This window comes from Jatropha curcas, chromosome 1 (genome assembly GCF_041381405.1).
Source record: "Jatropha curcas cultivar XTBG-Jc1 chromosome 1, XTBG_Jcur_1.0, whole genome shotgun sequence".
NCBI classification, from domain to species: Eukaryota; Viridiplantae; Streptophyta; class Magnoliopsida; order Malpighiales; family Euphorbiaceae; genus Jatropha; species Jatropha curcas.
In genome coordinates this window covers 6,937,365-6,961,040 of record NC_143151.1, presented here as the reverse complement: position 1 = coordinate 6,961,040, position 23,676 = coordinate 6,937,365, and the positions used below count along the sequence as shown (strand labels likewise).

General features: G+C 34.5%; 3 protein-coding genes and 1 non-coding gene across 5 annotated transcripts; 1 reads left to right on the top strand and 3 right to left on the bottom strand.

Moving 5' to 3' along the window:
• Positions 1–2,703: 2,703 nt before the first annotated feature.
• On the bottom strand, positions 2,704–2,810 carry LOC149498902 (small nucleolar RNA R71). The gene has a single exon (XR_016319164.1). It is a non-coding gene; the product is annotated as a small nucleolar RNA R71 (small nucleolar RNA).
• A 952-nt stretch (positions 2,811–3,762) lies between these two features.
• Positions 3,763–7,203, top strand: LOC149498901 (uncharacterized). Its single transcript, XM_089721272.1, has 5 exons — positions 3,763–4,465; positions 5,629–5,738; positions 5,877–6,017; positions 6,321–6,869; positions 7,138–7,203. The coding sequence occupies exons 1-5, from the start codon at positions 3,763–3,765 to the stop codon at positions 7,201–7,203; spliced, it is 1,569 nt and encodes a 522-aa protein (XP_089577398.1).
• A 5,290-nt stretch (positions 7,204–12,493) lies between these two features.
• LOC105635821 (ribosome-inactivating protein cucurmosin-like) lies at positions 12,494–13,910 on the bottom strand. Of its 2 annotated transcripts, XM_037638573.2 has the most exons (2): positions 13,848–13,910; positions 12,494–13,620 (listed from the first exon to the last, which is right to left on the bottom strand). In XM_037638573.2, the coding sequence occupies exon 2, from the start codon at positions 13,607–13,609 to the stop codon at positions 12,728–12,730; it is 882 nt and encodes a 293-aa protein (XP_037494501.1). In that variant the 5' UTR covers positions 13,610–13,620; positions 13,848–13,910; the 3' UTR covers positions 12,494–12,727.
• Positions 13,911–21,554: 7,644 nt separating this feature from the next.
• Positions 21,555–22,691, bottom strand: LOC105635830 (ribosome-inactivating protein cucurmosin). The gene has a single exon (XM_012218956.4). It carries the CDS (start codon positions 22,666–22,668, stop codon positions 21,739–21,741), a length of 930 nt encoding a protein of 309 aa, XP_012074346.2. The 5' UTR covers positions 22,669–22,691; the 3' UTR covers positions 21,555–21,738.
• Between the last annotated feature and the right edge of the window lie 985 nt (positions 22,692–23,676).

Genomic DNA, 23,676 nt, shown 5'->3' with positions numbered 1-23,676 from the left:
TGGTGGTGGTGCGGTGGTGGGCTAGAGGTGGCGCAGAAATGGTGGGTGAGAAATGAAGGTGCAGCGTTGGATATATAAAAAAAAAAAGGAATTTTCTAGATGCTTTGGGTCGAACCGGTTCGGTTCGATTCGATTCGGCCCAAATCATCGATTTTTAACTGGTTTTTAGCTTTTTCAATCGGTTTTCGATCCGGTTTCTCACAGTATTCGCACTAAAATATTAATATTAATTTACAAGCTGTCGGTTCATTAAATTTAATTGGAAAATTTTTTGAAAATAAAAATTCGGGTTGTTTCATTTTTAGTACTTTTAATTTATATAAATTATTTTTTGTATAATATTTGTATGTTTTTATTTAAAAGCTTCCTTGAAACACAACTCACTTGATTGGAAAGAAAATTGTAGGATCTTGCAAAGAAAAGAACAAAAACAAGGCAAAACACAATTGGCACGCCTCAGCGCGTGCTAAGGAACACGGCTGTGCCTAGCGCAAGGTGAATCAAGCCGAAAAACCAGAGAACTGCACGCCCCAAGCCGTGCCAAGGAACACGCCCGTACGCGCACTGGATGTCGCCCGTGCAGCTGAAGCACGCACGTGCCACACTAGTTCTAGACTTCCAGAGAGATGCACGCCTCAGCCCGTGCCATACCGCACGACCGCGCGCGCTATTAGCCAAACTTCCAGGAGACTGCACGGCCGTGCGCGCTAGCTTGCCAGATCATGCTATAGAACACGGCTTGTGCCGAAGCCTCTAAACCTCTAGAGCCTGACACGCCCAAGACCGTGCCAGGCAGCATGCCCGTGCCAAGCAGAAACCTGAAATTAAGTCAAAAGTTGCCAATTAATTTCTACAATTTTCACAAGACACTTTGGATGCTCTCCTCTCATACCAGTCAAAGTTCAATCATGTGCATTTGGAAAGCCATAATTGAGAGCAATATATGGCTTGATTTGGAGCTTTTCCACCTCACAAAGTTAGACTTTATTCATTAAAACATGAGAAATGTTCCCCCAAAAAGCCTATATAAAGAGGAGAAGGAAGCCATTCAAATATATCCCCATTCCATCATATTACACATTACACTCCACTCTCCATCTTTCTCTCATTCTCTTAGTCTTGTGCATAGTTTTATTTTCTTTTGAAGTTAAGTATTCAAGAGTTGTGCAAAGTTTCAAGGAAGCCATCCAAGCAATCCATCACTAGTTCTTATTTCTAAACTCTTAATCTTGTTTATTTCTTTCATTATCTTTATTGATTATGGAATATTTATCAAGTATTATTGGGTTTTATTTAAGTACTATGTGTAGCTAAATTCTTATACTAGGGTTTGATGTAGCTTAATCTCTTTTCCAATTTATGCAATTAGATTTATTTTTTCCTTATTCAAGTTATGATTTATTAATGAACTTAATGCTTCTAGGCAGAATTTTCCCCTAGATTGATTTATTTCAATTATCACTATCGGAAGAAGGATCTTTGATAAGAAAAGGTTAATAAAACACATGAGAATAATAACTTGATGCGGAAGCTATACGGTTTGACTCATGGGGGGTTTTCATAAGTTAATGACCTTAGGTTATGAATTCACAAAACAAACCATAAAACTTAATGATTTAATTCATGTTTGATTGCGCTATTGGAAGATAGGTAATTAGACCGGGTTAAAATAGCTAACAATACATCGGGAGAGCTTGTTAGTGATTTTTGGGTTGTTTCCCCTACTTGAATAATTAAATTGATTAATGAACTAATGAAATAAATTGGATAGAGTTAAGTGAAATCAAAACCCCTAGTAGTTTTACTTCCTTGATTTCTTTAATCAATAATTGCTTGCTTAACTTCTTATTTTTACTTGTTGAATTTAATTTCCATAAACAATTTCCTCATTTATCGTTTAAATAATAATAAGATAACATAATTTTGGTACTTGGATTACAATCCTCGTGGGAACGATATCTTACTCATCATATATTACTTGTAGCGATTCGTACACTTGCGAAATAAGCTGTCAAGTTTTTGGCGCCGTTGCCGGGGATTGACAATACCAATATCAATACGAATTATCTTGTTATTAATTTAGACATTTACTTATTTATTTGTTTTATTCATTAAATTTTTCTAAAGACTATCTCAGGTTTTATGCAAAGAAGATCCGGAAGAACAGAACCTCTGATCTTTGATCCAGAAATTGAGAAAACCTGCAGAAGAAACAACGCAGCAAGAAGAGCACGAGAAAACAGATCCAAACAACAGACAAACATGGACGGACTTAATCCTCAACTCCCAAACATACCTCTTACTGTGAATCCTCAGATCGGACAACAACAAAATGTCCGCACCTTGCGAGACTACACCACCCCCTCTATCAATGGTGCTACCTCCAGCATCACTAGACCAAGAGTGGAAGCAAATAATTTTGAAATCAAACCAGCAATAATCCAAACGCTTTCCACTTCTATTCAATATGGAGGACTTCCTAGTGAAGACCCTAATGCTCATATCACTAATTTCTTGGAAATTTGTGACACATTCAAACAAAATGGTGTTTCCGAAGATGCCATTAAATTAAGGCTCTTTCCTTTTACTCTAAGGGACAAAGCACGATCATGGTTGCAATCTTGTCCTGCTGGAAGTTTTACAACTTGGGAAGAATTAGCCCAGAAATTTTTGGCTAAATTCTTTCCATCTTCTAAAACAACTAAACTAAGAAATGAGATTATTACTTTTGCCCATCATGATCAAGAAAGCTTGTATGAGGCTTGGGAAAGATTTAAAGATTTGTTGATAAAATGCCCTCACCATAGTCTGCCCAAATGGTTACAAGTCCAAACTTTCTATAATTCATTGTCACCTAACATTAAAATAACTTTGGATGCAGCTACAGGAGGATCTTTTGAAAGAAAAGAGATCGATGAGGCATATGATCTGATAGAAGAAATGGAAAGCAATAGCCATTATCAAAGCAGTTCTGAAAGAAGAAAAACAACTAGGATCTATGAGATTGATGCCATCACAGCATTAAATGCAAAGGTTGACAACATGGTAAGAAAGTTAGATTTGTTAACTACTAAATCTGTGAACTCCATCATGCAAACTTGCGACAGATGCAATGAACCACACCGCGTTGGAGAATGTATGTTAGATTCGGCAAATCCATAAACTTTGGAGCAAGTGAACTATGTGATGAACCAACAGAGGAGCAGTTATCCATATTCGAGTCCTTATGATAACAGGTTAAGAAATCATCCAAATCTTTCATATGGTAATTCTAACAATACTTTAAATGCACCACCAGGTTTCTTGCCCCCTGAGAAGAAGTCTCATGATGATCTCCTTACTGCCCTTTCAAAATCGCACATGGATTTCATGAACGAAATAAGAGAACACAATAAAATCCAACAAGCTGCGACAAGAAATCTAGAGATCCAAATGGGACAATTTGCAAACATAATGGCAGCTAGACCCCAAGGTACGTTACCTAGCAACACGGAAAAAAATCCTAAAGAGCAAGTACAAGCCATCACCTTGAGGAGTGGTAGAGAGTTGGAGGACAAACCCAGGAAAGAAAAGGAAAAGGAAGAGGAGAAAAGGGCACCTATCATCGATCTAGTAGAGAAGGAAGAGGTAAAACCCTATGTTCCACCCATTCCATTTCCACAAAGGTTGAAAACGACGCAGGATGACCAAAGCTTCATGAAATTCCTTGACGTCTTCAAAAAGCTTCAAATAAACATTCCTTTTGCTGAAGCTCTTGCTCAAATGCCCAGTTATGCAAAATTCTTAAAAGAAATCTTGAGCAAGAAAAGAAAGATTGATGACCAAGGAATGGTAAAACTGACTGAGGAATGCAGTGCAATCATTCAAAACAAATTGCCACCAAAGCTCAAAGATCCAGGGAGTTTTTCTATCCCTTGTAATATTGGCAATTTAAATTTTGAAAAGGCTTTAGCTGACTTAGGAGCCAGCATAAATTTGATGTCTTATGAAGTTTTTAAAATGCTAGGAATGGGGGAGCTCAAGCCAACAAGGATGTCTCTACAATTAGCCGATCGATCGATCAAATACCCCAAAGGGATTGTAGAAGACGTTTTAGTCAAGGTCAGAAAATTCATTTTTCCAGTTGATTTTGTCATTCTCGATATTGATGAAGGAAGAGAAGGATCATTGATCCTTGGAAGACCTTTTCTTGCAACTGCAAGAGCTTTAATTGATGTACACGATGGGAAACTGACGTTGAGGGTAGGACAAGAAGAAGTTGTTTTTGATGTGTTAAAATCTTGTAAATTTCCCATGGACACTGATGATTATTTCAGAATAGATGTAGTAGATACATGTGTAAATAAAACTTTATATAGCATAGATAATAACAATACTACAGAAGAAAAAGAAAAAGAAAAAGAGGATACACCACCCAAACCAGAACTGAAGCAGCTTCCTCCTCATTTGAAGCATGCATTTCTTGGTGAGAACAACTCTTTTCCTGTTATTATTTCCTCTCACTTAACGCTTGATCAAGAGGAAGGGTTGTTGCAGGTTCTTCGAAAGCATAAGAAAGCAATAGGGTGGTCAATTTCTGATCTACAAGGAATAAGCCCAAGTGTATGTATGCATAAGATCCTAATGGAGGACAACTATAAGCCTTCAATCGAACATCAAAGACGATAAATCCAAACATGAAGGAAGTAGTGAAAGCTGAAATCATAAAACTTCTGGATGCCAGTATTATCTATCCAATCTCTGATAGTAGTTGGGTAAGTCCTGTTCAAGTTGTGCCAAAGAAAGGAGGTATGACTGTTATCCTTAATGAAAACAATGAATTAATTCCTACTAGAACAGTCACAGGTTGGCGTGTGTGCATTGATTACAGAAAATTGAACAAAGCAACACGTAAGGACCACTTTCCTCTACCTTTCATTGATCAAATGCTTGAAAGACTTGCAGGTTATCCCTTCTATTGTTTCTTGGATGGCTATTCAGGATATTTTCAAATACCTATTGCTCCTGAAGATCAAGAGAAGACCACCTTCACTTGCCCTTATGGCACTTTTGCCTATAGGAGAATGCCTTTTGGATTGTACAATGCTCCTGCAACCTTCCAAAGATGCATGATGTCCATATTTTCAGATATGGTTAAAGAATCCATTGAGATATTTATGGATGATTTTTCTGTATTTGGTTCTTCTTTCGATGCATGTCTTTATAATCTATCTTTAGTAATGGAACGATGTGAAGACACTAACCTTGTGTTGAATTGGGAAAAATGTCACTTCATGGTTAGTGAAGGCATTGTCTTAGGGCATAAGATCTCTCAATAGGGAATTGAAGTAGACAAAGCCAAAATCGAGGTAATTGAAAAACTACCTCCTCCTAACTCAGTGAAAGGGATAAGGAGTTTTCTTGGTCATGCAGGGTTCTACAGAAGGTTTATCAAGGACTTCTCAAAAATCACGAAACCTCTTTGTAATTTATTAGTTAAAGATGTCCCTTTCAATTTTGACAAAGAATGTTTAGATGCTTTTAACAGGTTGAAGAAGGAGTTAATCTCAGCACCTATCATCACTACACCAAACTGGACTCTTCCTTTCGAACTTATGTGTGATGCTAGTGATCATGCTGTTGGAGCAGTTCTTGAGCAACGAAAGGACAAGAAATTGCACGTCATCTATTATGCTAGCCGCACCTTGAATGATGCACAATTGAATTACGCGACTACTGAAAAAGAATTATTAGCTATTGTTTTTGCCTTTGACAAATTTAGGGCCTATTTAATTGGAGCCAAAACAATAGTCTACACAGACCACTCAGCCATCAAATATTTGCTAGCCAAGAAAGATGCAAAACCAAGGCTAATTCGCTGGGTTCTCTTATTGCAGGAATTTGATCTGGAAATTCGAGACAAAAAGGGAACCGAGAACCTTGTAGCCGACCACCTTTCCAGATTACAATTAGGGGAAGAGGATTCAACCGAGCTGCAAATCAATGAAAGCTTTCCTCATGAGCAACTTTTGCTAATGGTAAAAACTCAAACCCCTTAGTATCCTGATATAGTTAACTATCTTATTTGCAAAATAACTCCTCCCAATTTTTCTTATCAACAAAAGAAAAGATTTTTTCATGATATCAAATACTACTATTGGGAGGAACCCTTTTTGTTCAAATATTGTAGTGATCAGATAATCTAGCGGTGTATACCGGAGAGTGAAATGGAAAGTGTCCTTAAATTCTGCCATTCAATGGAATGTGGAGGACATTTTGGAGCAAACAAGACAGCAGCACGTGTGTTGGAAAGCGGTTTGTATTGGCCTAATCTATTTAAGGATGCGTTTAACTATGTTCGTCTCTATGATCGGCGTCAAAGGTTAGGTAACATTTCGAAAAGACATGAGATGCCTTTGCATAGCATTCTTGAAGTCGAAATCTTCGATGTTTGGGGTCTAGACTTCATGGGACCTTTTCCATCATCATGCTCCAACCAATACATCCTAGTGGCGGTCGATTACGTGTCAAAATGGGCAAAAGCTGTTGCCCTTCCTAATAATGATGCTAAAAGTGTGATGAGCTTCATCAAGAAATATATTTTCACACGACATGGCACTCCTAGATCAATAATCACAGATGGAGGTAAGCACTTCTGTAACAAGTACCTTGACTCACTACTCTCCAGATATGGGGTTACTCACTGTGTAGGTACTCCATATCACCCTCAAACGAGTGGACAAGTAGAAGTCACCAACCGGGAGATCAAAAAGATTTTGGAGACAACTGTTGGTCAATCAAGGAAGGACTGGTCCAAAAAACTTAATGATGCGCTTTGGGCCTATAGAACTGCATTCAAAACACCAATTGGCATGTCACCATATCGAATGGTATACGGTAAGGCTTGTCACCTCCCTGTCGAGCTGGAACACAAGGCATATTGGGCGGTCCAATTCCTTAACTTTGATGCTAAGGAAGTCGGTCAAAAGAGGCTGCTTCAATTGAACATGATGGATGAAATGAGGCTCCACGCTTATGAAAATGCCAAAATCTATAAAGAACGCACAAAACAGTGGCATGATAAGCGTATCATTCTCCGAAATCTAAAGGTAGGCCAACAGGTTCTACTCTACAACTCTAGACTCCGCCTCTTTCCAGGTAAACTACGCCCAAGATGGTCCGGCACATTCACGATTAAAGAAATCTTCCCGCATGGAGCAGTAGAGATTACGAACGGAAACCAAAGTTTCAAAGTTAATGCTCACCGTCTAAAGGTTTACCAAGGTGGAACTTTTGATCTCGTTAAAACAGCTATCAATCTTTATTGAGTCAGGTCGGTACGTCGAACTTAACGACGTTAAACAAAAGTGCTTATGGGAGACCACCCATTTTTCATTTTAATTGTTTTATTTGCTTGTTGTTTGTTTGTTTTATTCAAATTATAAGAATAATAATAAAAAAAAAATTTGAAAAGAGAGAAGCAGAGGGTAGCACGCCCTTTGGCGTGCCGAGCTGCACGCCCATGCGCGCACTAGTTCTAGACTTCTAGAGAGGTGCACACCCCAGGCCGTGTCATGCAACACGCCCGTGCGCGTTTGAGATTCGACTTCCAGAGAACTGCACGGTCCAGATCGTGTCACCATGCACGCCCGTGCGCGCTACCTTATTTAAACAACACGCCCTAGCCGCCAACAGCCTCCCTCTCTCAAATTCTCTAAATTTCTCTCGTTTTCTCTCATTGTCTTGCATTTGTATCTGATTTTCCTCAATATTTTTCAACATCATGCCTCCCAGGTACAAGCGCAGCAGGCCTTCTTCATCTGTCGCATCTAGACATGGCACCACCACAAGATCTTCCACGGCTTCTCCACCATCTGACAGTCCATCGCTTCCTCCCTTTGATATGGGTTCCGACAACCAGTTAGAGAGGTACAATAAACTTCTGTTACGCCCCATTTTACCAAATAAGTTTATTGATGCTCATGCTTTATCGATTGTTGGGCTTAAAGATGTTGTCCTTGAACCATTGAAACGTGTGGGGTGGGGATCCTTTATCGAAATGAAAGACCTTGTGTATCCTTCCCTCACCTTAGAATTTTTAAGTTCACTTTCTGCATCAATTAAATTTCCAGCTGACAGTTTTAGGAATAAGATTACATTTAGAATCCTTGGAAGAAATTTTGAACTATCAATTGATGAAGTTAGTCACATTTTTGGTTTTCCTACCGAAAATGCAGTTACCCAAGTTCCTAATGATTTTATGGATCGTCATAGGTGGGGTGAGTTAGCAGACAACAGTATTTATAGTGCTCGATCATCTAAAGCATCAAAATTAAAAAGTCCCGCTTTAAGATACATCCATAAATTTTTAGTTCATACAATTTTCGGCAGAAATGAGAATGAAAGAGTTGTGAGCCGCATCGAACTTTATTTTTTATGGGCTATTAATAATGGAGTGTTGCTTAATGTTGGATACTGGTTGTGCCAAAAATGGGCCCAAGTCGCAAGGGCCGATAAGGGAGCTATCATGATAGGTTGCTTTGTTACACGCATTGCTACTTATCTAAGGGCATGGAACCCCGCTCGACCCATTTATGAAAGCCTAGGAGGTGGTAGAGGGACTAAATTAGATATTGATCTTATGATTCACATGAGGATTGTGGAGAAATTTGGAGATTCCTACCGAGTGGTAGGTGCTCCAGTAGAGAGTTCTGATCAGGAAGCACCTCAGTATACCGGTGGCGCTGACACAGAGGAGGATATGCCACCTCCTACCTCTCGTTTTGATTTTGGTGCAGGTACCTCTGGAGCTGGACCTTCATTTCAGGGCACTTCCACCGTGTCTAATGATGAGGTGCTTGCCCGTATGCTTTCTCGTATGGATGTGTTTGACACTCGGCTCACCGGCATGGAGTCCATGATTTCTGATCGGTTCCAGTCGCTTGAGATCACACAGGGCAGCATCGATTCTCGCCTTGATACTATGCAGAGTCAGCTGCAGACTATTCTTCACTTGCTGCAGCCTCCTCCACCTCCACCACCGGAGGCTTAATATTTTTCTACCTCATTTTCCTTATTATGTTCAACATTTTATCTTGTTTTGGATTTGTTTTAAGTTTATTTACATTACTTTGGATTTCATTTACTTTCAGTTTTTAGTATTTTGGAAATTTTATTCTGTTTCTAACCTTATAGCTTGGATAATCTTCACCACCCCATTTCATTCTCTTGTCTCACATCAACCGTTGGTAATTTTCTCCACCTCTTATTATTTATAATACCATAAGTTTGGGGAATTGCTCATTGAGGACAAAGTGCTCACTTAAGTGGGGCATAGACATTTTATCTAAACTATAAAATCAATTCTAATAAAGTTTTGTTTTAGTATAATAAAATAAGTATGGAATAATTATGAGCATAATTTATTAATTATCTTAAAATCATTAACATTTGAATAAATTAATGATGTTTCCAAAGTTAATTATTTTTAACCAAATTGATATTGTTAACATATTTCTTTGATTTAACCAATTGTTTAGAAAATTTTGAATCCTAACTTGAATATAAAACAAGGGACACTAAAGCCATATTACATGTATATTTTAAATCAATAAAGGATGAAGGTTTACTTTAGACAAAGTAGTAAGGAGCATAAAATGCAACTACTTATTACTTATATTCCCATAAATATATAAGTGGTATGGAGCATAAAATGCAACCACAAAAGAAGAAAAAGATGATAAGTGGTATGGAGCATAAAATGCAACCAATTTCCTTGATAGAAGTAGGATTACCTAAAAATGCCTTGAGATAAGAAATATCACATGTAGGCTAAAACTTGTCCTAAGTAACTAATATTCTAAAAAAAGGAGACAAAAATATTCTTTACTCATGATTAATAAAAGAATATGTTATATTAATTTTGGCTAGAAATACCTAATAGAGGAAATATATACAATTTATTCTTATGTTAATAATTTGGATATTTATTAAATTCGCAAATAATTATTCCATGCTATTTCAAGAGAATTTTATTGCTTGAGGACAAGCAATAGTTTAAGTTTGGGGAATTTTGATAGTGTTGATTTTTATAGTGTTTTTATTGTAATTTTCACTAAGATTTTTAGTACTTTTAATTTATATAAATTAGTTTCTGTATAATATTTGTATGTTTTTAATTAAAAGCTTCCTTGAAACACAACTCACTTGATTGGGAAGAAAATTGTAGGATTTTGCAAAGAAAAGAACAAAAACAAGGCAAAACACAATTGGCACACCTCAGCCCGTGCTAAGGAACACGGCCGTGCCTAGCGCAAGGTGAAACAAGCCGAAAAACCAGAGAACTGCACGCCCCAAGCCGTGCCAAGGAACATGCCCGTGCGTGCACTGAATGTCGCCCGTGCAGCTGAAGCACGCCCGTGCCGCACTAGTTCTAGACTTCCAGAGAGATGCACGCCTCAGCCCGTGCCATACCGCACGACCGTGCGCACTATCAGCCAGACTTCCAGGAGACTGCACGGCCAGGTAAGTACGGCCGTGCGCGCTAGCTTGCCAGACCATGCTATGGAACACGGCCCGTGCCGAAGCCTCTAAACCTCCAGAGCCTGGCACGCCCAAGACCGTGCCAGGCAGCACGCCCGTGCCAAGCAGAAACCCTGAAATTAAGTCAAAAGTTGCCAACTAATTTCTACAATTTTCACAAGACACTTTGGATGCTCTCCTCTCATACCAGTCAAAGTTCAACCATGTGCATTTGGAAAGCCATAATTGAGAGCAATTTATGGCTTGATTTGGAGCTTTTCCACCTCACAAAGTTAGACTTTATTCATTAAAACATGAGAAATGTTCCCCCAAGAAGCCTATATAAAGAGGAGAAGGAAGCCATTCAAATATATCCCCATTCCATCACATTACACATTACACTCCACTCTCCATCTTTCTCTCATTCTCTTAGTCTTGTACATAGTTTTATTTTCTTTTGAAGTTAAGTATTCAAGAGTTGTGCAAAGTTTCAAGGAAGCCATCCAAGCAATCCATCACTAGTTCTTATTTCTAAACTCTTAATTTTGTTTATTTCTTTCATTATCTTTATTGATTATGGAATATTTATCAAGTATTATTTGGTTTTATTTAAGTACTATGTGTAGCTAAATTCTTATACTAGGGGTTTGATGTAGCTTAATCTCTTTTCCAATTTATGCAATTAGATTTATTTTTTCCTTATTCAAGTTATGATTTATTAATGAACTTAATGCTTCTAGGCAGAATTTTCCCTTAGATTGATTTATTTCAATTATCACTATCGGAAGAAGGATCTTTGATAAGAAAAGGTTAATAAAACACATGAGAATAATAACTTGATGCGGAAGCTATACGGTTTGACTCATGGGGGGTTTTCATAAGTTAATGACCTTAGGTTATGAATTCACAAAACAAACCATAAAACTTAATGATTTAATTCATGTTTGATTGCGCTATTGGAAGATAGGTAATTAGATTAGGTTAAAATAGCTAACAATACATTGGGAGAGCTTGTTAGTGATTTTTGGGTTGTTTCCCCTACTTGAATAATTAAATTGATTAATGAACTAATGAAATAAATTGGATAGAGTTAAGTGAAATCAAAACCCCTAGTAGTTTTACTTCCTTGATTTCTTTAATCAATAATTGCTTGCTTAACTTCTTATTTTTACTTGTTGAATTTAATTTCCATAAACAATTTCCTCATTTATCGTTTAAATAATAATAAGATAACATAATTTTGGTACTTGGATTACAATCCTCGTGGGAACGATATCTTACTCATCATATATTACTTGTAGCGATTCGTACACTTGCGAAATAAGCTGTCAACTACTTTTGGTGATTTTAGAATTTCGGAGAAGGCATAGATAAATGAAATAGTTGAATGAAAGTGAAAAGGATAAAATAGTACGTGAATTTAATTGAAAATATTTTATTATTAGACACCAAAATATAGTTTACAATAATTTGGCTATTGTTTTTTTTTTTTTTTCTTTAGATGGACAACTTGATTGCATAAGTATTCAAATTCGAAACTTTCTATTTCCTAACCAGACTACATCTTATTATTATTATTATTATTATTATTATTATTATTATTATTATTATTATATGGAAAAATTTTCTTTTATAATGTTATTTTAACATTAAATATCTAGATCTTTTAAGTACATATGGAGATTCTTTTTTCCTAACATCTAGATTATTCTAGGTTGATTTGTAACCCTTTGTTTTTGCTTCTCCTAGTGCAAGAATGAATATTAATATTATTGGGTTCCAATTGTAAACAACATTGCTCAAATACCACGGAAAAGAACTTCACCACAATATTACTTTATCTCAATATATATATATATATATATATATATATATATATATATATATATATATATAGTGAAGAAAAAAGCATAGGAAAGAGTTAGAATCCAATCTTGTAATTATATATATATATATATATTTATATATATAGTGAAGAAAAAAGCATAGGAAAGAGTTAGAATCCAATCTTGTAATTAAGAACTAGTAGAAACTTTATTTGTCATATATAATTCATCATCATATTCATACATTGGAAAGATGAGGATATTACAGGGAAATAGCATATAGCATTAGCAACAATAATAATAAATTTGTTGTCCTTTATTTATGCTACTCTATATATAGAGCAAAAGTAGGATTAAAGCCATGGCAGCCACTTTTGGTAGTTGAAAATAATTTCTTCCATTCAGACTTTGTAATTGACTGCATTCAACAAGACTCCCATGACACCTGCTACTTGGGTGACATTGTTCACTAGGATATTGGTATAGTTTTCACGTTGTAATTGAACTGGCTTCAGAAATACACCATTTACACATTTCTGTATTTGATAAGAGAGGTCTCCCCAGTTGTTCTCAAGGCTAATTATGTCACCACCCGGCCTAAAGGTTTTGCTAATTTGACTTAATACTTTTTTCTCAATATATTTGAATCTTGCTGCCTCTGGAACCATTTCGATAAAACCAACTAGAGGTTTAGCAATGTCTGCTGGCTTTGAACTTTTTTCAAGTGTATATATGTAATTATCTAATGCCTGCACCCCTAAATCCACATCCTCTCTGTGTACGTTTGCCCTAGATAGAAAATCTGCATAGCTACCAGTAAATGATAGCGTTTGTTGCTTTGTGTCTGTGAAAAGATATGTTTTTGCATCAGCCAAAGATTCCGGATCGTTAAAGAAATAGGAAGTACCTCCTACCTTATAACCCACTAAATACGCATTAACGACGTTTAATCCTAATGATACTTCTAAATTCGCTACATTTATGACTTTGGCTACAATAAATTTCTGATTTGGAGCAACTGTGGCCCGTAAGACTGGTATTTCATGGCTTGAATAACTGAAGCCAAATGCTTCTCTTAGATCTTTAATGAACTGGGCGTAGTTTTTCTTATCAGTAGTAGCGTCATAAGTAATGGTTAAAGTTGGAGGGGAACCAGCTTTGTAGTTTTGGTTTGATGAGAATGGACAAACTATTTCCCTAGCCGATGCCCATCCGAATATAATACTACTCCAGCAAAACCATGCAGCCACCATAATGGAGAGATTCATCTTTCCACCTTTCATATTGATTTCACCTGTCCAGTTGTATGAAGAAACACAAATATCATTATACGAATACGATTATTTTAATAGAATTGCATAAAATTATAAAAATAATTAAAAAGAGATAGAATGGTCACAAGTTTATCATATAAAGGATAATAAACTCATTTCCAGAAGCTAGAAATTAACATGCTAATAGTAAAACAAAAAATGGAATTTGTCAACAACAAAGAAGGGCAGAGGCTTCTATATTACTTACAAAGAAAGCAACTGAGCAAACGGGGAAGTAAAGAAGAAGAGAGCAAGAGATGGTCTTTTGCCTTCCCCCATCACCTGCTTTTATAGGGAAACTGCCTTCCCGGCCCTTTATTTTGTCAATTTTTTTTCTTTATTATTATTATTATTATTATTAGCAACCAAACGACAGTTTCATAAGATGTAAAATAAAGACAAACAACAACATATCCCAATGAAAAAGAATTATTGAAAATCCAAGGAAATGCCGAGTCATAGCGGGTGTGGGGCGCTGATTTTGATGACCGATGATTAGAAAAAACAAAAATTGATAAAAGACAAACGAGAAATATGACACGTTTAGAAGTAATTTCAAGCTTTTGAACACTATCATCTTTAGTGTTTTAAGCTCATCAAAGAAAGATTACTCAAGATTTATTCAACATAAAAAAGGAAAAAATAAATGCATAAGAAGGGAGGAAATCCATATTGAAATCCAAAAAAATCAAAGGTTTTTGTAATACCCCGAATTTTTATTTTCGAAACTTTCGAATTTTTATTAAATCAAAAATCTTGATTTTCAACTATATGGGCTATAAATACCAAAAATCTCAATTCGAGCCCAAGTTCGCGAGTTGGGCCTAAGCCCAAATATATCATTGGAATTTTCAATTTGAGAACAGTTAAAATTTTCGAGAAATAATATGAAACTCTAACAATTAATCTATTATGTATATATATAAATTAATTTCCCAAAAAAATCAAATATGATTACTAATTATATTTTTATTTTTATGGAGGAAATGTTACGAAACCTAATTAAAATAATCAAAATAAATCAATCCGGATCCGGAAATCAAATTAATTTTTCGAAAACCACACAAATAAATTGAAAACCAAGTGAAAAACATACAAACCGAGCAAAATCAAGCCAAATCGTTGAATCAGACCAAATCAGTTCGAATCGAACCAGAATGATCTAGAAACCGACTTGGTTTCTTTTTCTTCCTCTCTTCTCCTTCTTCTTCTCCAGTCACGCGACAGCCTCCTCCTCCCTTGTTCACTGTGTTTTCCGGCCATCGACCACAGATTCCGACAACCAAGCACCCTAACTGCAAGTGCTCGACGAGAGGAACCCACCTATGGTCTCCGTTCACGTAGTAGACGCCGGAAGCGAAAGGAATCATGCTTGAAGTGACGGTACCCTCCGATTTCTATTCGCTGGCGATTCTCGCCGTTTCGGGCAAATATAGCCAGCGAGAGGACCTTCGATCGACTCCTCTTGGTCTTGCGTGTGTTTTCCATCCCTTGGTTCCGATGATTGGGCTCCGGTGGTGAAACCACCACTAATGGTGGCATTAAGCTTCGATCGGCGTTGGTTGGGCCAAACGGACCGTAGACTCAACAATTGGAGCATGGATTTGAGTTCTTGGTGAAATTTTGATTTTAAAGGTGTATGAAGTGCATGATTCTGGGCAAGAACGACTTTCTGGCCATCGTGCACGGGGGCTAGTGGCGGCGGTCCGGCGACACTCCGGCGAGGCCCCGAGAGACAGAATTCTCTTCTCTTCGCGCTGATAATGGAATCGTCGCCCAATTCTCAATTGGTTTGTTCTAAGACCAATTTCCTCATTTTCGGTATAAATTATAAACTTAATAATTATTAGTTAATTAAATTGAATTTGAATGAATAATCGATCAAATATAATTTTGCTAAGAATCAGTCGGTATAATATTGATGTAAGCTAATTTAGGAATTTTAATAAATATTGATAGGGGAGGATTATAATTTAAGGCTTAGACAAGTAAACAGTTTTAAAGTAATTAATAATATCATTGAATCATGCTTAGAGGTCAATATAGGTTGTTAATTAGTTAATTTTGAACTATTAAGTGTATATATGTGAGTTTGATGGATGATACATGTAGTTTGAAGCGGATGGGTTGGTTGAATTGATTGCCCGGTGGATGGGCTGTGTGAATTGATTGATCGAATAATTGATAAATAAGGTTATGGCGGACGGGATGAGTTGATTTGAATTGCCCAACGGATGGGCTTTGATACTATAGTGTTGAATTGTTGTTTAGTCAAATTTTAGGGGAGGTGCTGTCGAAATTTCAATAGAACCTAGACTAGTTTTAATTAATGACATAATTAATAAGTTTATTTAGATTAATTCTATAATTTAATACATAATAAATAGAGTGCTCTCATTATTTATTTATTATCTTTATTATTCATTTAATTATTTAACTATTTATTTATTTTCATTGTTATTGTTTATTATTATCATTTATTTTATCGTTGTTGTTTATTATTAATAGTATTTATTTACTTATTTAATTGCATTTGAAAATGGATGTCTAATTGTGCATTGCATTACGATGTTCAACTGATCAATATGTCTGCATTTGATTGCAATGTTTGATTAATTGTGTTGTGATAATGCTATGCTTTGTTTGTGTGGAATTGGGATGAAGTGGGTCACCATGGGTTTGTGAGACTGATTCTGTTATATGGATCCTAATTCTAATTCTGATTCTGATTCTGTTATATGGATCCTGATTCTAATTTCTGTTAGCCGGGTAAATGGGAGATCGGCGCCCCCGTGTGCACCTACTGCTCTGATCTGTATGATATGGAAAACCATGGGTTGGTCTCTTTGGGCGCACCTGATGATCTAGATTTGATCGTTGCCCGCAGGGTGACCTCCTGTTGTGTGCACCTGATGATCTAGATTTGAGGGAGACGATTGAGATGCCGCCTGTCGGTATAAAAAAGAGAGAGAGAGAGAGAGAGAGAGAGAGAGAGAGAGAGAGAGTGGAAAAATAATCGGAGGACCGATAGTGTGAGGATTATACTGGTCAGCCAGAATGGGGGATTGGCTCCCTGGTGCACATGTGAGTGGATGGGCCATGTGGGAGGACGGCTCATCGGGTTTCGGTGACTCCACTGACTAATTTCCACGTGATGTGATTATATGAAGATGTTAATGATTGTGAGTGCTGGTAATGTGCCATTTGTGTGACTGGCTGCGTGAGCATATAACTAGTCGGATGACTAGATTGATATGTTTACACATTTGTGTGACTGCGTGTGTTGTGCAATAATTATTACTCAGAAAACTCACATGTCTTGTTTAATTTTTCAGGAAGTAAGTTTCTCTTTAATTCGGTTTAAGCTATGTTTCTTTGCCGCAAGGCTATAAAGAAGTTTTCCTAGTTCCATAATTATTTTGTTATGTAACTATATGTATAAGAAGCTATGGATAACAAACAGTTAGTGACTCCGCAGTTGTAGAATTTACATACATTTAGTCGTGTAATAATATAGATGAAGTAATTCTGTTAGCCCATATTAGAAATGTGTTGTATTGTAAATGGGGCTCGAACTGTAGAATGTTGAAGATGATAAATTTGAGCCAAAGTATAATAAAATCTTGAGGTATATTTTTCATATTAATATGGGTTGAATGTTGAAAATTTATATTGAGATAATAGATTTTAGTGATTCAGGCTTACTACGGGCTTCGGGGGCCTGAAGCTTACCTGGGCCCTAATGCCGGTCCGGCCCATGGAAACGGGTCGTGACAGTTTTATTTATCAAATCACATAATATATACAAATGAGGAGAGAAAGCATAAGGTTTAATATTAGTATCAAATCTAACTTATGCTCCGTTTAGGATAAATGAATTCAAAATATAGAATTCATTTATAAATGAATTCTAGTATGATTCATTTGTGAATGAATTTTCATATTTATTATGATTAATTTAAAATATGTAATTCAATTGAATTCCACATAATTATGTATAAAATAAATTCATAAGTGAAAATTCATTTGCTTTTGTTTCCTAAAATATAATTAGAATAATAATTTCACAAAAATAAATAATAAATAACAATTATATTTATGTTATGCTATATAATTTTTTTTATATTTTATTAAAAAATATATAAAAGAAAAATAATTTTTAATAAAATTCTTGCATTTAATTTAGTGATAAATGAATTGTTGTGTCTCTTTTGAGTTCCCGCAAGTATACGGATCACAACGTAGTAATAAAATATCGATCCCACGAGGAACGGGTTGAGTTCACTTGCTACTTTACTCTTAGTGATGTGTTTACATGAATACGAATACAAGAGTGATTAAATTTTATTTATGCTAAGGCTAATGTTTAATTAAATTTAAAGACAAGTGTATAGTCAAATACTTAGAATAATTGATCATACACAGGATTTTCTGTTTTCTATGCAAAAGCTTGTAACATACAATAAAGAATTCTTTAATCACATATGGTAAGATGTAATTCAACTTCTCAGTATAGAATTATACTATCTATTATATTTATTTCTACATATAATAAAAATCTTATCTTGTTAAATATTAAACCTAATTCTTATTCTTTGATTATTTCAATAAGACAGATTTAATTTCAACAGAAATAAGTGAAATGTGCATATGTAAATTCAATTCAATGAATTAAATCTCTTTGATCTTTACTAAACTATTTCCTTCTGAGAATATAATCTAGTAACTTTGATTAAACAAAGACCAAAAGATAACTTAAGGAATTTTTATTGAATACTACCAATTAAAAATTGTTGCTTTGCATAGAAGAGTTATGAAGAACAACATACAACAAGTCTATAAAACAAGAGAAAGAAGTAATCTAACTCAAGCCTCCGGAGGGCGTCACACCTCGAGGAACTTCTTGGTGTTTTTAACACAATCAATAACAAGTGACTTTCGTCAATCTTGCTCTAAGTACTACTAACACACTTCTCTTAATACAATCTAAGTGTGATTCTGAGTCTAATTTTTACTATGAATCTCTATATATCTCTCATCTACTTCACTTTGATTGCTATTTATAGAGGAGGAGAGTGATGGTGGTTTTGGTAGTGATTAGTTGGCCAAGAAGTGCTTGAAGTGACTTCTCTTGGGAAGAGTCCCGACCCTTGCATGGAAAGATATGATCTTCTGATGAAAAGGCATCAATTACGTCTTCTGGAAATCTCGACTCGCGCTCGCGCTTGTAAAGATCGCGCTCGCGACTTCTGCTCCAAAGGCTTCTGACTCTTAGGCCTGGTTTTCGCGCCTGCATATGTGAATGTCGCGCTCGCGACTTGCTTTTTCTGGGTGTAGGTTGCGCGCGCGACCTCTGGTAGCGCTCGCGACTTGGGCGTTTTTCTTTGTTGCGACTTGCTTCGCGGCGCGAGGGCTGGATCAAGGATTTCTTCTATTTTTTTCAACTTGTTTTGGCCCTATTTTTGTATAGCACAAATCTTTGCTCCAACTGTATTCTTGAAAATTACTTTGAAACAAAACAACACGAACAAACGTAAAATATATAAAAACAATCATGCATTCATGCAATTTATATTAAAATAACATAACAAGATTTGCCCGCTTTGCGAGGCTATCATGAATATTTAACTTGAATCTCTCTCATCAATAGTAAAAAAAATGCTAAGAAATATTAAAATAAAAACACAATAATAAGAAAAAACTTTTCTAAAAAAATAGTTTTTTAAATAATTTTGGTCAAGTTTCATAAAATAAATAATTTAAATAAGTAAAAAATTGAAAAATTGACTTTGTAAACAGAGAATGGTAGTCTTGTCATAAAAGTAAGATTGCCAAGTTTATGGAATTCATTTTGAAATTCCACCTATTTTTGTGAAATTTGGTATCATCTTGTCTAATTCCATGAAATTGAATTTCTAAAATTGAAATCTACATTTTTTTTTAATTCCAAATACAAAAATGTGAATTTCTAAATATATTTCATAAAATTTTGTAGAATTTACTTGTTCTGAACAAAGGGTTACAGTTTTCTTAGTATTACGAAATATAACTCCTTTGGTTATTAATTAAAAGTATAATAAACAAAATAAAATGAAAGTAGAAGATAGAATGATACTATAATTAAATAAAGCTAACTTATTAAGTTGTTTTATTATTAAAGCTCATTATGCACAAAAGCTACATTATAAGTAAAATTAAATCCAATTACTATGGAAAATCTAACTCATTTGGTTATTAATTAAAATTACTTGCTTAGACCGGTTGACTCTAATTATGGACCAAACAAATAAAACTAAAAATTTTTTAAAAAGTGTTTCGACTTTATCCTTTGTTCCAAATGTATGGTCAAAAATACCTTAATTTCGATAAGAATTTTTAATTTTATTAATTTGATCCATAAGTGCGGCATAGACCCGGTCTAGATAAGTTTTTTCTAATAATTATTAATTAAAGTATAATAAGTAAAAAAAAAAAGAGTTCTTTCTTGAAAGTTCTTTCTTGTGTATTTTCTCTATCTTTTTCCAACAAAAGATATTCCATTGAGGGTTTTCTTCTAAAGGTACGAATGTTCAACTTAATTTTTTTTCTGATTAATTAATTATTGTGGTTTAAAAATATTGCATTTCTTTTTTTTGTTTGTCTAGAATGGAGTAATTGATTAGTATATAGCTAATATGTGAGTTTGAGTCTTATAATTTATTTATAATTTATAATAGCCAGTGATTTAACTAGAAAATTAATTGAGGGGTCCAATTAAAATATATAATTTATAAAAGTAATATGTATAAATACAAGTGATGAAAATTCCTTGCAAAAGAAAATAAACTATTAAAATTAAGTTATAATAATTCTCGTCTATCTTCAATACTTGCAAATACATCTCTCTCAATGTAAATTACAAACAATTTGTGACATTTCATGGATATTTGAGTAAGTAAATTCTGTACATTTGATTTTTAACATCAGGTGAACAATAGCTCATATTAGGTTGCACGTCTCGAATCAATTAACCGTTTGACATGTAGAATAAGACATCTACATCTCTTCCCTTTTCATCCTTTAGCTTTTTCTACTGTTTTGCATTTGAAGTGGAACTGCTTAGCTCAATCTCTCCTTTTTCCACAATTTCCCATAATTCTTGGGAAATAAAATATATTCTCATTCTAATTGCCCGATAGTCATAATTTTCTCTATAGAAGATTGATAGTAATTTATTAGTAGAGGAGGAGGCTATAATGATTAGGTTATGGTGCTGACTATATTTAGGTAATGTATTATTTGGATGGTAGAAAATTTGGTAATGCCCAATGATTGGTCGAAGTAGGCTTTAGAATTTTGGAGATGGCATAGATAAATGAAATAGTTGAATGAAAGTGAAAAGGATAAAATAGTACGTGAATTTAATTGAAAATATTTTATTATTAGACACAAAAATATAGTTTACAATAATTTGGCTATTGTTTTTTTTTTTTTTAGACGGACAACTTGACTGTACGAGTATTCAAATTCAAAACTTTCTACTTCCTAACCAGACTACATCTTATTGTTATTATTATTATTATTATTATATCGAAAAATTTTCTTTTGTAATATTATTTTAACATTAAATATCTAGATTTTTTAAGTACATATGCAGATTCCTTTTTCCTAACATCTAGATTATTCTAGGTTGATTTGTAACCCTTTGTTTTTGCTTCTCCTAGTGCAAGAATGAATATCAATATTATTGGGGTCCAATTGTAAACAACATTGCTCAAATACCACGGAAAAGAACTTCACCACAATATTACTTTATCTCAAAAAAACAAAACAAAAAAAAAAAAAAAAAATATATATATATATATATATATATATATATATATATATATATATATATATAGAAGAAAAAAGCATAGGAAAGATTTAGAATCCAATCTTGTAATTAAGAACTAGTAGAAACTTTATTTGTCATATATAATACATCATCATATTCATACATTGGAAAGATGAGGATATTACAGGGAAATAGCATATATCATTGGCAACATGTTTGGACAACAACAATAATACTAAATTTGTTGTCCTTTATTTATGCTACTATATATAGAGCAAAAGTAGGATTAAAGCCATGGCAGCCACTTTTGGTAGTTGAAAATAATTTCTTCCATTGAGACTTTGTAATTGACTGCATTCAACAAGACTCCCATGAGACCTGTTACTTGGGTGACATTGTTCACTAGGATATTGGTATAGTTTTCACGTTGCAATTGAACTGGCTTCAGAAATATACCATTTACAGATTTCTGTATTTGATAAGAGAGGTCTCCCCAGTTGTTCTCAAGGCTAATTATGACACCACGCGGCCTAAAGGTTTCGCTAATTTGAGTTAATACTTTTTTCTCAATATATTTGAATCTTGCTGCCTCTGGAACCATTTCGATAAAACCAACTAGAGGTTTAGCAATGTCTGCTGGTTGAGAACTTTTGTGAAGTATATATATGTAATTATCTAATGCCAGCACCCCTAAATCCACATCCTCTCTGTGTACGTTTGCCCTAGATAGAAAATCTGCATAGCTACCAGTAAATGATAGCGTTTGTTGCTTTGTGTCTGTGAAAAGATATTTTTTTGCATCAGCCAAAGATTCGGGATCGTTAAAGAAATAGGATGTACCTCCTGCCTTATAAGCCACTAAATATGCATTAACGACGTTTAATCCTAATGATACTTCTAAATTCGCTACATTTATGACTTTGGCTACAATAAATTTCTGATTTGCAGCAACCGTGGCCCGTAGGACTGGTATTTCATGGCTTGAATAACTGAAGCCAAATGCTTCTCTTAGATCTCTAATGAAGTTGGCGTAGTTTTTCTTATCAGCAGCAGCGTCATAAGTAATGGTTAAAGTTGGAGTGGAACCAGCTTTGTAGTTTTGGTTTGATGAGAATGGACAAACTATTTCCCTAGCCGATGCCCATCCGAATATAATACAACTCCAGCAAAACCATGCAGCCACCATAATAGAGAGGTTCATCTTGCCACCTTTCATATTGATTTCACCTGTCCAGTTGTATGAAGAAACACAAATATCATTATACGAATACGATTATTTTAATAGCTTTGCATAAAATTATAAAAATAATTAAAAAGAGATAGAATGTTCACAAGTTTATCATATAAAGGATAATAAACTCATTTCCAGAAGCTAGAAATTAACATGCTATTAGTAAAACAAAAAATGGAATTTGTCAACAAAAAAGAAGGGCAGAGGCTTCACTATTACTTACAAAGAAAGCGAGAGATGGTCTTTTGCCTTCCCCCATCACCTGCTTTTATAGGGAAACTGCCCTTTATTTTGTCAATTTTTTTTCTTTATTATTATTATTATTATTATTATTATTAGCTACCAAACGACAGTTTCATAAGATGTAAAATAAAGACAAACAACAACAAATCCCAATGAAAAAGAATTATTGAAAATGCAAGGAAATGCCGCGTCATAGCGGGTGTGGGGCGCTGATTTGATGACCGTTGATTAAAAAAAAACCAAAATTGATAAACCAAAATATGACACGTTTAGAATTTTTTTTTTATTATTATTTTTTTATTGGTGAAACCTTAGATGAAAAATAATGAAAGAAATGTAACCCCAAAAAAAAAAAGTAATGAAAGAAAAGAAAACAAAGTCTTCTATTCCAATATTTATTTGTAAAAAGGGAAAATAATAAAAAGGAAACTATATTTTTTAAAAAAATTAAATTTATTAAAAATTAGCATTATCAAACCAACAAACTAAACTCAAACTCAAATCATCTGTTTCTCTAAGGCCCATCTTAAGCTTAGTATTGCTTTTTTTTTTTTTAAAAAAAAAAAAAAAAAAAAAAAAAAAAACTTGGCAACTCTTTAATAAAGATTATAGCTTAAGTGGGTCATAATAGTTCCATAATAAACATATGATTTTGACAAAAGACATTAATCTTCTAGGTAAAGACCAATCTATTTTCAAACAGAATGATAAAATAAAATTTTTGAACTAGTGTCTTGAAGTGTCTTTGAG

Bases quoted from the DNA above. Each gene is read 5' to 3' on its own strand.
- LOC105635830 (XM_012218956.4), bottom strand. From the start codon at position 22,668: ATGAAAGGTGGCAAGATGAACCTCTCTATTATGGTGGCTGCATGGTTT.
- LOC105635821 (XM_037638573.2), bottom strand. From the start codon at position 13,609: ATGAAAGGTGGAAAGATGAATCTCTCCATTATGGTGGCTGCATGGTTT.
- LOC149498901 (XM_089721272.1), top strand. From the start codon at position 3,763: ATGCCCAGTTATGCAAAATTCTTAAAAGAAATCTTGAGCAAGAAAAGA. The intron at 5,739-5,876 runs GTTTTTGCCTTT...CTCTTATTGCAG, and splicing joins AAAAAGAATTATTAGCTATT to GAATTTGATCTGGAAATTCG. The intron at 6,018-6,320 runs GTAAAAACTCAA...AATCTATTTAAG, and splicing joins ATGAGCAACTTTTGCTAATG to GATGCGTTTAACTATGTTCG.